Raw genomic sequence first — 13,438 nt, forward strand, 5'->3', positions numbered from 1 at the left:
ACACACACGACAGACACAGCCCCACAGCCCCAAACATGGACAGATGGGGACACAGCAACTCCCATGAGCAGGAACCCACAGCCACCAGCAGAGTGACAGGTGTATGCGGTTAAAGTCGATAGGTGCAGACCCCGAGGGCGGCAGTGAGGGGCACTCAGGGAAGCTGGGATGAACACAATGGCTGGAACCCCCAAAGAACAAACCCCTCATTAACAGATTTCAACCTGGAATCACAGGCTGCTTACCTAGAATGTCCTTTCCCACTTGGTGAACTTCTACTCATCCTTCAAGACCCAGCTCAAGTGTTCCCTCTTCTATGGAGCTTTCCCTGAACCCCCAGTCAGTCACTTCCTCTGTGTTCCCAACAGCACCTTGTACATGAGAATAACAATAACAACAATAATAATAAAATGGCGGCTACCATTAATTTCAGGCACTGTGCTGAGTATGTCATGTGTCAGGTCACTGCATCTTCTCAATGACCCTGTGATATGTGCATTTAATAGAAGGGGAAACAGCATTCAGAGAAGTTGACCAACTTGCCCAAAGTCACAAAACCAGCAAGTAATGGAGTTAGGACGCCACCCGGTACTACAGAGCCAACCGTATCCGCATGCAGTTATCTGCTTCCCTGGATGACTTCCCCACCAGACTACGAGTTCTTTCTAGGTAGGCCTGGTGCTCCTTCACCTCTGCCATTCCAGCATCTAGCCCAAACTGGTCTCAGAAACTCTGTACAAGGAAAAAGTACAATAATATCGACTACCTATTTTTGAGCACTTACAATGGGCCAGGAACTGTGTCAGGGCATTTTACAGCCATTCTTTTACTGTTGTAATAGACCCATTATAAGGAAACTGAGGTCCAGAGAGGTTGAGTAACTTGTCTGAGGTCACAGAGCTCAGTCTGAATTTGAAACCAGGTCTGTCCATCACTCTCTCCTTTGAGGGTGGCCTCTGAGGACAGCCTAGCAAGCTCCACAGAGGGGCACTGGGGAAGGGGCACTGCAGAAGGGGTACACTAGGTGCCAGGCCCTGCCTAGACAGACACAAAGAAAACGGGCAGCCCAGGGTGGAATGTGACCAGCCTTCCCCAGTGCAGGGCAGTGGGGTGCGGTTGAGCAACTTATGTCCCACCCCCATCCCCAGCCTATTCCACAGACATTACAAAATGAGATTTGCCCAGACCCCATGGCCACAAAGCAAATGGGAGGGAGCAGGACCCAAAACTGTCCGGACACTATGATTACCAGGAGGCAAAAATAAAAACCTGCGTCAGAAAAAGCAAGCAGCAGGGAACCACGCCCAGAGGGAGGCTGGGAGCGCTGGGGGAGGCGGCTGGAGCGGATCTGGCTTTTTGTCTTTGTTTCTCTGATTTCCAGATTCTCTGTAATGTCGTTCAGTTGCTTTTATAATCCAAACAATAAATTTATTCTGAGAGAGAGAGAGAGAGAGAAGAGAAAAAGGAAAGGATTGATAGAGAGGTGGGGGAGGGGGAGAAACAGATGGAGGGTCTGGAGGCGTGGAGGATGGGGGAGGTCAAGGTCAGCTAGTGGTGGGCACCAGGTTGACTGCTGCGTGCCAGGCCCTGCAAAGCCACCTCCTCCAAGCACATATGACCTGGGTAGTGGGTAGCAAATGTTAGCAAGGGCTACCTGGCATGCAGCCTGCACTTGGAAGCTGATTAGGATTCTACCAGGCGGGGAAAGAAGAGTGTCTGGTCCAGGTCCCCTTCATCTATTGCAAGAGTCTCCTTACAGGTTTCCCCACACCCCACATTCCAGTCTCTCCCTGCAGTCACTCTGATACTTCTAAAACATAAATCAGATCACAACACTCCCCTACTTAGAATCTTCTATAGCTCCCTACTTTCCTCCAGGCCAGGGCTGGATTCCTTGTGCTTTACCGTCCAGCCCCTGCTAACCTCTCTGGCCTCACTGGCCTTCCAGCCTTACACTCTGCACTGCCAGACCCAGAGTCCCCCCAGGGCTCCACTTCTCACTTCCTCACCATCAGTGGGGCTTCCTCCTGGCCCTGCAACCCTCTGCCCTCCCCATTTCACTGGTTAACTATTATACAATGTATCCCTCAGGCCCCAGCTTACAGGCTATTTCCTCTTGAAAGCCTTCCACCTCCCACATTGTGTTGGGTGCCTCTCCTCTCTGCTCCCTTTGTGCCTTGCATTTCCATCATCAGACACTTATTGCTCTGTTTTCTGCCTATTTTCTCATCCATCTCTGCTGTTAAGTCTTGTTCTGTTAGGGCAGAATCATGGCTGAGTCATTTACCTTTTAAGCCCCACACAGTACCTGATAAATGTTTGAATGAATGAATGAATTGTCTAGGTAGAGGAACTGAAAATGTCCTGGCCTGGATAGAGGAAAGTCCCTTCTCCCTCCTCTGGGTCCCTTCCACCTACTCTGACCCTATACATTGTCCCGTGTTTCACTGTTCCCTATTTCTCATATCTGAGCCCTATCTTCCTAAATGATCTGAGAAGGGGCTATGTTCTATAAAGACTGGCAGACCAAAAAGGATGTTAACTGCTAGTAAACACAGAAAATGGTTTTGCTTTCCTAGCGGTGAAAATTAAATGAGTGTCACCTGTTAAAATAGCAAAATAAATAAGAAAATGATGACTACGCAATGCTGGTGAGGATATGGTGAAATTGGCACTCCCATTATTGCTGGGAGTATAAATTGGAACAATCATTTTTTAAGACAATCTGACAATAATGCATCCTAAACTCTAAAAATTTTCAGACTTCCTGGCCTAATGATACCATTCTTGGTCATCTGTCCCTAGAACATTCCCCAGATATTGACAGTTTTATGCACAAAGCTGTTTGCTTCTTACAATGGCAAACACCTGGACCATCCACAGTTTTAAACAGTAGGAGGATGGCTCTGTAAATCATGTTAAACAGTGACATAGTCTGCAGTCGTTAATAATAGTCAATGTTTACTGGCATTGTAATGACTTATTTAACACGTATATCAACTTTAAAAGGAACTGAGGCACAGAGAGATTAGGTAACTTGCCCAAAGTCAAGCAGCCTGATGGGTCTGATTTGAGCCCAGAAAGCCAGGCTCCAGAGCCCATACTTTCCACCCTGATACTGGATCCATTAAAAGAAGGATTAAAACCCACTCTGCAGTTGTTTAGAAAATACTTGTGATACATTAGTCAAGGGAGGAGAAAAGAAAGATTTTAAAAATTGCACGTTAGCGCAATGACGTCTATAAAAAACTACATGCTGAGAGAAAAGAGGGAAACACCAACATGCAAACAGTGGTGGTGTTTCAGGCTTCTCTGATTTTTTTGAAGGGTGGTTACATGACTTTAAAGAATATTTTTAATATAACTACAAGCTTTGGCCAAGAAAGACACCCCAAGCCACCCACAACCCCACTAGGATTCTGGCCTCAGTCCCTGCAGGTTTACCCAAGAGAGAGGGGCTCAGACAAGCCAGGGGCTCATTCAAAGTCCCCCAGTGAGCCTCGCACCCTACCCCAGACCCTGCCAGGAACGCAGACTCCCACTCCTGTCTGGGGGCTTCAGGGAGAGGACCAGGCCAAACAAAGGAAAGCCTGACCAGGTCACTCACTCTTCCCACTTAAATCCCTCTTGTGTTCCCATCACTTTGGGGTACAGTTCAGACCCCTCAGCATGGCACCCGGGGGCTTTGCCAAGGAGGCCCTGCCAGCCACAAGCATCCCAAGAGGTACCTGCCTCCCTCTAGCCTCACTACACTAACTACAGCTTCCCCCAAAACTACTTGCTTTCTCATGCCACTGTGCCTTTGCACAGGCTGTGCCCTCCCATCTGGGGTCCATCACCCCAGGTTCCCATCAACCATTAAAAGTCAGTTTGATGTCACTGCCTTGGGAAACCTTCCTGATGGCCACTCCCCTCCAAGGCTATATTTGCAGCTCTTCCCCTGAGCTCCCACAGCTGCCTGGGCTTTCCCCACCAGAGCACTGATCCCACAGTCCTAAAATTGCCTGGTTATTTGTCTGCCCAGTCCCTACATAGCAGGGACTCTGGTCTGGTTCTTGGTTACAACCCCATACCCAACTCAGCCCCACAGCTAACCCAGCTCTTCCTTTGGGTCTTAGCTAAAGGTTACTTTCTGATCCTCTCCCCAAAAGGAATTGGGCCACACTGTTATATACACCCACTGTCCCCTGCATTCTCCCTCCTCCACCTTTGTTATCACACCTCTAAATACTCCTCCAGCCCTGACCCACAAGAACAGAGCCACCGCTGCAGGACCAGAGCCAAGTGCTGGCCACACAGTAGGTGCTCAAGTGCCTCGTTCATGCTAGGTACCTAAGAAATCTTCACTGAGAGAATCATGAGAGGAGAGGGTCTGCCCATGTAAGCCTCCAAGACTGAGAAGTTTGTCAGGAGAGGGAGAGAGTGAAGGGAGAGCCTTCTGAACAGAGGGGCAGTATGTGCCAAGGCACAGAAAGCTGCTAATTTCCTAGGAGAGCAAAAGTTCTCAAACACATTCCCTGCCCCAGAGAGGCAACAAGCTACTGCTGGGGTATGCCTGGGCTAGGGTGCGGGTGTTCCGGGGAAGATGAGCCCACCCCACTGAGGGATGAATGAAGATTTCATGAAGGTGGGACTTCCAGATGGGGAGTAGGGGAGATGTCAAGAGAGAGATGGCAGGGAAGGGCAGGCCATGTGGAAAGAACTGCACATGCCAAGACCCAGAGGCAAAAAAGCACATAACATCACATTTGGTCTGCTCTGGGTAGAGTGCAGAAATTTGCAGAGGAAAAAGGGAAAGGTGGCCAAGGCAGTTCATAAAGGACCAGAATTACAGGCTAAGATGCTTGGATGAAAGGCCAAGGGCCTGGGGGGACGGCGTGGGGGGTGCCAGGGAGATTCCTGAGCAAGGGAAGGCCATGGTCAAGGTTTTCAATGTACAGGTCATGTGAGGCCAGAAGCATGAATGGCCTGGAAGGGATGAGCAGGAGATGGTCTAGAAGAAATAAGCTGAGGTTTCCCATCTTCCCAGCACCTTGAGACTGCCGTGTGCTCAAAGGTTTCCTCCCACGACCTCTCTGCCCCACTCCATGCAGCCCAAAGCCCTGAGCTCCAGCTGCTGCACCCCACCCCACCCCCAAGAACCAAACAAGCCTTGGAAGCTGGCTCCTGGGAACTTCCTGTGAAGAACAGGCTCCCGAGGGTACTGGATCCAATTAGGCTGGGTTTCCGTAGCCCTGCGGGGTCGGGACGGGCTATTTCCATTGTGACGGTGGGGCTGATGAGAACAGGAGGAGCTGCTGTCTGTGCCCTGGTCGATTGGAGCTGGGCTGCTGCGCCTTCCCCTCGCTGTCCCCGCATCCCACCACCAACCACCCAGGGCAGTGACCCTCTCTGGGAGCCTCGGTGCCCTGGTGTAGGAAATGGGCCATGACACCCCTCTCAGGGCTGAAGGAATGTTCTGCCGGCTTTGAACACATACATGGCCTTCTCTACTTCCATTTCCCCTGGGGACCCACAGCTCCCATCCCGATAGGGAACTCCTTCTGCCAGTGTGACATGACAACAAGAACAACAGTTACAGAACAGCTCTTCCATGTCGGGAGCTACTAGATGCTTTGCAAGCATTTCTCATCACGCTCCCAATGACCCTGTGAGGTAGATAGTATGGTAGACAGTATGGTAGATACTGTGAACATTTCAAAATAAACACATTCAGAAAGATGTTTAGAACAGAAACGAACAGCTTTGTGACTTGTTATAAAGTACACATCCAGGGTACTCTAGAAGCCCCCACCCCATGGCCCTTCTCAATTGCAGTCCCCTTGCGTCCCCCAAAGATCCCACCCTCCTGGCTCCCATGGTGATCTCTTCCTTGCTGGGGGTCAGGAATGAGGCTCAGAAAAGTATGTCATCTGCCCAAGGTCATGCAGCTGATGAGGGCAGAGGGACCTGGAAACCTGTCATCAGCGCTGTGACCGTTAGCAAGTCCATTTCTTTTCTGGACCTTCGTTCCTTCCTCTATAGAACAGATTCAACTAAATCACAGCCTGGGTCCCTGGACTCTCTGAGCGGCAGTGCAGCAACTTAGGAGTCAACAGTACAGATTCTGACACAAGATGGTATGGCTCGAAGCCCCAGAGACTGTTACCAAACCAGGGATAATAATGATACTATGATAATAATGATAACTATGATAATGTTACTATGAAGATGAAATGAGTTAATACGTACAAAGTCTTTAGAAGAGTGCCCAGTACCTGGCAAGTTAACTACTACTGCTGTTGCTTTGTTGTTAGGTTCTCTAAGGCATAAGGGAGCCTTTCCCAACATTCCAAAGACCCACATGGCAATCCGACCCAGCAGTACCCAGGCTGGGGGATGGGCAGTGCCACAGTTCTGGGAGCCCCTCAGGACCCACAGGGCTACTCTGCTGACCGGAGAGCCAAGTCTAGGATTAACTCAAAGCAGGAGAGCCAGCTGCTACACCCCAGCTGTGGCGTGTACCACGCATGTGAACTTTCGAAACAGGTCCTAAGGATCATAGGCCAGGAACCCCTAGCAGGTGGTCATAGCATGTTTGCGTTCTATGTTCTCTGGACCCCTGGGGCAAACAAGCCGTACGGCAGGTCAGATAGGACGCAGGCCTGGAGGCCTGCAGACAGAACTGGCCGTGGGCAGGGCAAGGCAGCAAAGAGAGGGTTAGGCAGTCAGGGACAGCGGTGGGGAGTGCCAGGGGTGGATATGTGGGGAAGGGTAAAGGGGCCAGGGAAGGCCTATACTGGCCCTGCCAGACCAGGCCCACCTACCTCCTGGTCTCGTACACCCTCCCCCAGGTCTCATCCAGCGGCTTACCACCTGCTCTACATTCCTCGATTTCCCACCTCAGGGCTTTTGTCTAGCCGCTCCCTCTGCCTGGAATGCCCCCCCTTGGAAAACTTCCGGCCACAGTTCAGATATCACTTCTTCCCAGAAGCACCTTTCCCCTACACACACCATTACTGTTCCTCATGATAGTAAACCTAAAAGCACAAAGCTATAGGGAGCCCTCGCCACAGAAAATTAGCTCCTTCCCAGCATTTACCAGAATCTATAATCACATCATCATTTGTGATCTGTTTATAATGCCTATCTCCCCGACCAGGGCAGGGCCCATGTCAATTTTCCTCCCCTCTATCCCCCAGCATCTAGCATAAGGCCTGGTATTTATTAAATGCTCAAGAAATACTGGGGGACAAAGGTAAGAGATGGCAATAAGCTGCCTGCTCCACCGCCAGCAGATCCAGGCAGGATGTGGGCACACGCAAGTGAAGGGTGTGCCCGAGGGATCGCATGCACAGCCCAGAATGTGAGGTGACACCGCATAGGTGTATGTGAAGGTGCACGTGCAAATGCACCTGCAGGTACACACACGTGCACGAGTACACCTGCACGCAGATGATCAACCCGGCGTGTACCATGCATGTAAAAGTACACAAGGAGGGGGAGGCACGCAGCTGCTTGTCATTTCCTGGGAGGCGCACAGAGATACGTCCATACACGTGTGTACTCCTGTGGGTGGCAGGAGTGCCTGTGTGCCTGTGTGACGTGTGCGTCGTGCGTGTGGACGCACACTCCAGCAGACACGCCTCCTGATCTCCTGGCTCCTGCAGGCCCACTTCAGGGCATCTCCGGGGGTGTTTCTCAAGTAGCACGGGAGCACCCCAAAATGAGGGGTAGGATCAAAGATGGAATGGCTGGTACTGCGAATACGAGGTCTGATCAAAACATACAGTGAATGTTTAAATTTTTAAAAAATTATTACAGGAAAAGACACCTTGCCATTAATCCCCCTCAGAGTACTCCCCCTCGCTTCGAATACTTATCCCATCATTCCTGCCACTTCCTGAAGCCGTTCTGGAAGTCCTCTTTCGTGAGGGTCTTTAGTTGCGCTGTTGTGACTGCCTCGATGTCCTGAATGGATTTAAAACGTTTACCTTTCATGGTCATTTTGACTTTGGGGAAGAGCCAGGAGTCGCACGCTGCCAGATCTGGTGAATAAGGTGGATGAGGACACACCATGTTTTTATTTGACAGAAATTTCCGTACCAGAAGCCACGTGTGACAGGGAGCCTTTCCATTGTGAGCACAAAATGCGGTGACTGCTGCTGCCAAGTGCCATCCAATGGAGAGGCAGGGCTCTTCAATACAGGAAGCGGTGCACTGAACCTCAGTAACAGTGTGTGACAAGTTTCCACTTGTTCAGTGCAGTCAGTCGGGTGTGAGCTACGGTTGAGAGAACATGTGTTTTCAAGTGTGCCGTCAATCATCTTCCATTATGACAACACTCCGTGTCACACATCCCTTCTGGTACAGCAATTTCTGTCAAATAAAAACATCACGGTGTGTCCTCATCCACCTTAGTCACCGGATCTGGCACCGTGTGACTCCTGGCTCTTCCCCAAAGTCAAAATGACCATGAAAGGTAAACGTTTTAAATCCATTCAGGACATCGAGGCAGCCACATCAGCACAACTAAAGACCCTCACGAAAGAGGACTTCCAGAACGACTTCAGAAAGTGGCAAGAACGACGGGATAAGTGTGTTCGAAGAGAGGGGGAGTATTTTGAGGGGGATTAATGGCAAGGTGTCTTTTACTGTAATAATTTTTTTTATTTAAACATTCATCATATCTTTTGATCACCCGTCATATGTCAGAGTGTTTGAGTGTGTCTAGGGAATGTGCCCACCCTAGCCAGGTGTCCCCCATCAAACCCCAGAGGCTGAAATGGATAGACTGTCGCCTGTAGGAGCAAGACGCTTTTGCCCAAAGCTCAGAGAAGGACCCAGATGGCAGGGACAGAGGACATTACTTCTGTGGCCACAGGGATGAGGGGGGGACAAAGCAGTATGCTTTGGGCCCCAGAACCGAATCCCTGGGCCTCCCCACAACACCTTACCCCTGAAACACACTATTGGTCCGCTGCCCCAGTCCTACCTAGCCTCCAAAGCCACCTCAGCCCCAGGGGTCAAGAAGCCATTCCCACTTCCCAAATCCCACCCTAGTGCCAGGCAAAGCACTGGGCCCTCATAAAGTCTATGCATCCAGGAGTGTCCCTCCATTGTGGAAGTGAGACCAGTGCTACCGAGGGAGGAGCTTCCCCTAAGGGGCCTGTTCCTGCCTTTGAACCCCAGGCACATACTATGGCAGCCTGTTGGTACCTAGAGAGCGGAAAGTCCATTGGGCAAAGCACTGCACGATGTGACTGTCCTTCGATAAGGCCTATTCCTCTACTTTCCCACTTTATTTTCCACAATGCACAAAATAAGGGGTCAATGGACAATCTGTGAGGTTTACCTCTAATTAGTTCATGACCTTAGACCTTCAAGAATGGGGGACATAAATAGCATCAGATGCAGACTTTCTTGGGGCTACATGTAGAGCTACTGTCCTCTCTCCGTAAGTACACCAAGCCTGTCCAACACCCTAGAACAAGTGCCTAGCATGGTGTTACAGAGATAGGAGGAGTTTGGCATGCGTTCTTCGTACACACCATTCATTCATTCACCCATCCATTCATTTATACACACATACATACATTCAACACCATGCACCAAGGCTGGCTACCCTCAAGGAGCTCACAACCCAGTTGGGAGAAAGAGGCTACTGAACTCACGAAGCTACAAGGTCAAAAGCAGTGGGAAGCCATAACGTTCATATCACTTCCCAAGTGTTATTTACAGGGGAGGTGCAGGACTTGACACTTCATAAAAAAAAAAAAAAATCTTTCCAGCAGTGACAACTGTCTGACAAAGGGAGACTGGGGGGCCTGGTGAGGAAGGAGCCCACCACTCTCACAGAGGTCAGAGGGCCTTTTACCAAGGATGCTCTACGTAGGGGTGGGTGAGGTTGGGCTTCCCCTCAACAACTGTGATTCTAAGGAGGAGCCCCAGAGTGCTGGGTTCAAATCCCACGACGCCCCTGGCAAGGTCCATGAACTCCAGCAAGTGACCTAATCTCTCCGTGCCTCAATTTCCTCATCTATAAAATAAGCGTAATAACAATGATTAAATACATTCACATTTATAACGCTTTTTATAACATGACCTGACACAAAGTAAGCACTCTGTGCTGCTCAATAGGTAAAGCAGTGAGAGTCCCTTTGTGAGATTCTAAAGCCCAGATCAGATCATGCAAACAGTCCAAGTGTCAAAGGTTCTGAGGCAGAAAGCTTCTCGATGCTAAGGTTCTGAGATTGGAAGAGACCCGGATTCTTAGATCCCGTGATTTAATCATCTCATTATTTCTTAACAACAGCACAGAGCCTCCCAGGGGAGGAGAGTACAGAGCTCAGTGTCACTTCATCTCCTGGGCACTGCCAGGGCCAGCACCGCACCTGGGCTCCCTAGCATTTCCTCACCTCCACTACACCCCAGCCACACTGTGCTGCAGCCACCTGCCTACTCGCCTGCGCGGGGTTTAAGCATGTCCCAGCAGTGTAGACAGGCAAGAAGTGCAAATAAACACATGAGCAAGTTCTGGATCCTGGTAAGAGGTGCGGAAAAAATAAAACGGGCTGACATGACTAAGAGTGACAGCGGGAAGCTATGATAGAGCAGGTGGTCAAGGAAGCCCCTCTGAGAAGGTGACATTTGAGTCAAAACCTGGGAAACAAGGAGGTGCCAGCCACGCAAAAGTTCAGGGAAGGCATTCTCAGTGGGGGATGTGCAAAGGCCCTGCCACACAGCCTTTGTAAATTCAAGGTGCAGAAGGAAGCCAGGCTAGAGGTGGCGAGACTTGGGGGTCGTGGGGGGAGCTGAGGCTGAGGGATGAGCAGGCCCGGACCATGAGGCCTGTAGGCCCACACTCCCTTGTAGGACTTTGGATTTTTGTTCTTTGAAATGCCTAGGACACATTAGAAGAGTGTCAGCAGGGGAATGACATGGTAGAGCAGGGCTTCCAGGGTCCCCAGATCATTTGGCTCATTCTGAAAACACCACGAGGATTTTCAAAATCAAGGTAGTGCCTAGGCTGGTAATCAATAACCCTTATATTTCAGTTGGTGTATATTGAGCTCCTACCACATGTCTGGCCAGGGCTGGGAGACATTGCAGACACTCTTGTTCTCACTCCCAACAACCCATGAGAGACTCACAGAGTATCCCATTTTAAAGATCAAGAAACCGAGGCTCAGAGGGGAAGAATGTGCCCAAAGTCACACAAGCCATGCACCACAATGTGCAAACCGTCATGTTCAATTCGCAAATGGTACTTGGCCCTAGCACCCAGATCCACCATCGTGACGGCCTGTGGAACTCCTTTGGTCGTTGTAAGCCTCTTCTCCAAGAAACCTCCCCTGGGGACTCATGTAGACACCCACAAATACTGCCCTGACTAGTGCTATATGCACGTGCAGTCTCATATCTTTCCCAGTTGGCTTTGGAGCCCCTGAGGGCTGCACTTGTATCTCACATGGTTGTCCAACATGGGCTAAGTGTGCCAGGGACTGGATGGATGGATGGATGGATGGACAGATAGATGGACAGATGGATGGATGGACGGATAGATGGATAAATGGATGGATGGACAGACAGATGATGGGTAGACTACTGAAATAATTAACTAATAAACTAATGAATGAATAATGAAAAAATAATGGAATAACCTAGCAAACCAATAAATGAATAAACTAATGGATGGCAGATAAATTAACGAATGAAGGAACAAATCTTACTTTACAGAGAGGAAACACCAGCCCAAGGAAGGGCTGGGGCCAGGCCAGCTTCAGACCCAGTCCACACTTCACCCACACACTAGCTTCCTCTCCATCTGGCGCATCGTACATCCATTCCCCAAGGCCACAGATAGTCTATTCCTCAGTCCCTGGGATAAACCCACGTCTCCACCAAGTGTTGGCCATTAGAGTGCCCACAGTCCCATCACTACCAGTAGTCACAGCTCTGCTGAGCACAGTGGAGCCTGGCAGTGGGTAGAGTGGCTCACTCTTCCCTCTTATTGTCTCACTCAGAAGGGAGACAGGAGACCAGGGCTCTGGTTCTAGCTGGGACCCGAATTACTGGGTGACTTCAATCGAGTGGCTTCTACTCTCTGAGCCCGGATGACTTCTCAGCTCCTTTTCAGCTCTGATATTCCATAGGGTAGGGCCTCTAGATTTTTACACCACTGCTGTCAGCAGAAGACTGTGTGAGAGATCAAAAACTAGAAGGTGAGAAGGAGCCCTGCCCATGAACACCAAAGTCCACCTAGGAACATGCCCCGACGGACAAGGAACCTGAAAGCTTGAGTTTAAGCCTTCCTCTGCCACTGCTCAACCTCTCTAAGCCTCAGTTTCCTAAATTGTAATATAGTTACATATCCCCACCTTGACAATTTTACCCCAACCAAGTTTCTGGGAAAGGCGGTGTGATAAGACCATGCACTATACTGTACACACTGTAAGTTCCACTCACTCAGGAAGTAGTGTGATGGGGGCAAGGGTTGGGGTGGTGAAGGGAGACATGCTGTCCCATTCTAGTCCAGCTCTGTCCAAAATGACTCTCCCAGGGGTCAGGGCCAGAGAACAGTCGGGAGAGCCTAGAAGTGGAGTCTGAACCCCTGGGTCCCCGATTCAATTCTCCTAACTGGCAGTGTGACTTTGGGCAAGTCTCTTCCCCTTTCTGGACTTCAGTTTCTCCATTTGAAAAATGCCTGGCTTGGTACCCTCAGGCCCAGGCATACCAAGTTCTACAACCCTGAACCCCTAAACCCCAGCCTTCAACCCCTGACTCTGCTCTCAGGGAGCTTACACTAACTGCCCTGTGGAGCCAGGACAGAGACCAGGAGTGAGACTAGAGGGGTCTCTCCTCCAGGAGACGCTGGGGCAGGGGCCAGACAGGCTCAGGGTCCTCCCAGGGTAGATTTTTTTTCCAACAGAGGAAAGACCAGGCCTAATGTGCCCTGGTGCCACGGACAGCACCAGCCACCCCTGACCTGGACTTCAGATTCCCTGTGCAGCTTGCAAAGCCAGCAGACCATGACCTGTCCAGCAAGATACTTCATGAACTTCACCTAAGTCCACGCTGCCTCCAACAGGAGAGCCTCCAGGGTGCTGGCGGGGAGGCAGACGCGGGTAGGAGCCACCACAGGAGAAAGGCTCAGACTACCCCCACTAGTAAAACAGGTGAGCCCTCACCACCACCAGGCAATTTCTCCTGCCCCTCCCCTCACACAGGACCCACTGGGGCTGCCCATCTGCACCCAGTCAAGAGCCTAGGCCCCTGAGCCTTCACCACCAAATGCTACATCCAGGGGCCAGGAGGCCCACCAGCCAGGGAAGAGGCTCTCCGACTACCAACCAAGTACACTTGCCCAAGGGCTCCCGGAGCCATCCCAGTGCCCAGGGCAAGATTCCCGACTACAAGCCCCCCCACCCCCACCCCGGCCACCCATGAAGGAGACAGA

The 13,438-nt window shown here is 50.7% G+C and overlaps 1 protein-coding gene across 2 annotated transcripts in view; it reads right to left on the reverse strand.

The window, feature by feature from the left end:
* Positions 1–13,438, reverse strand: part of ZNF362 (zinc finger protein 362) — a 39,118-nt gene that overhangs the window by 24,299 nt on the left and 1,381 nt on the right. Inside the window, exon 2 of one of the 2 annotated variants that reach the window (XM_081056347.1) lies at positions 246–371. The exons of the other annotated variant lie outside the window; for it this stretch is intronic. Within the exon in view, the coding sequence (XP_080912473.1) occupies positions 246–283 (38 nt within the window). The 5' untranslated portion in view covers positions 284–371. The remainder of the gene's footprint in view (positions 1–245; positions 372–13,438) is intronic. 2 annotated transcript variants of the gene reach the window in all.

The sequence above is a fragment of the Rhinolophus hipposideros genome, assembly GCF_964194185.1.
Source record: "Rhinolophus hipposideros genome assembly, chromosome: 8".
In the NCBI taxonomy this organism is placed as follows: domain Eukaryota; kingdom Metazoa; phylum Chordata; class Mammalia; order Chiroptera; family Rhinolophidae; genus Rhinolophus; species Rhinolophus hipposideros.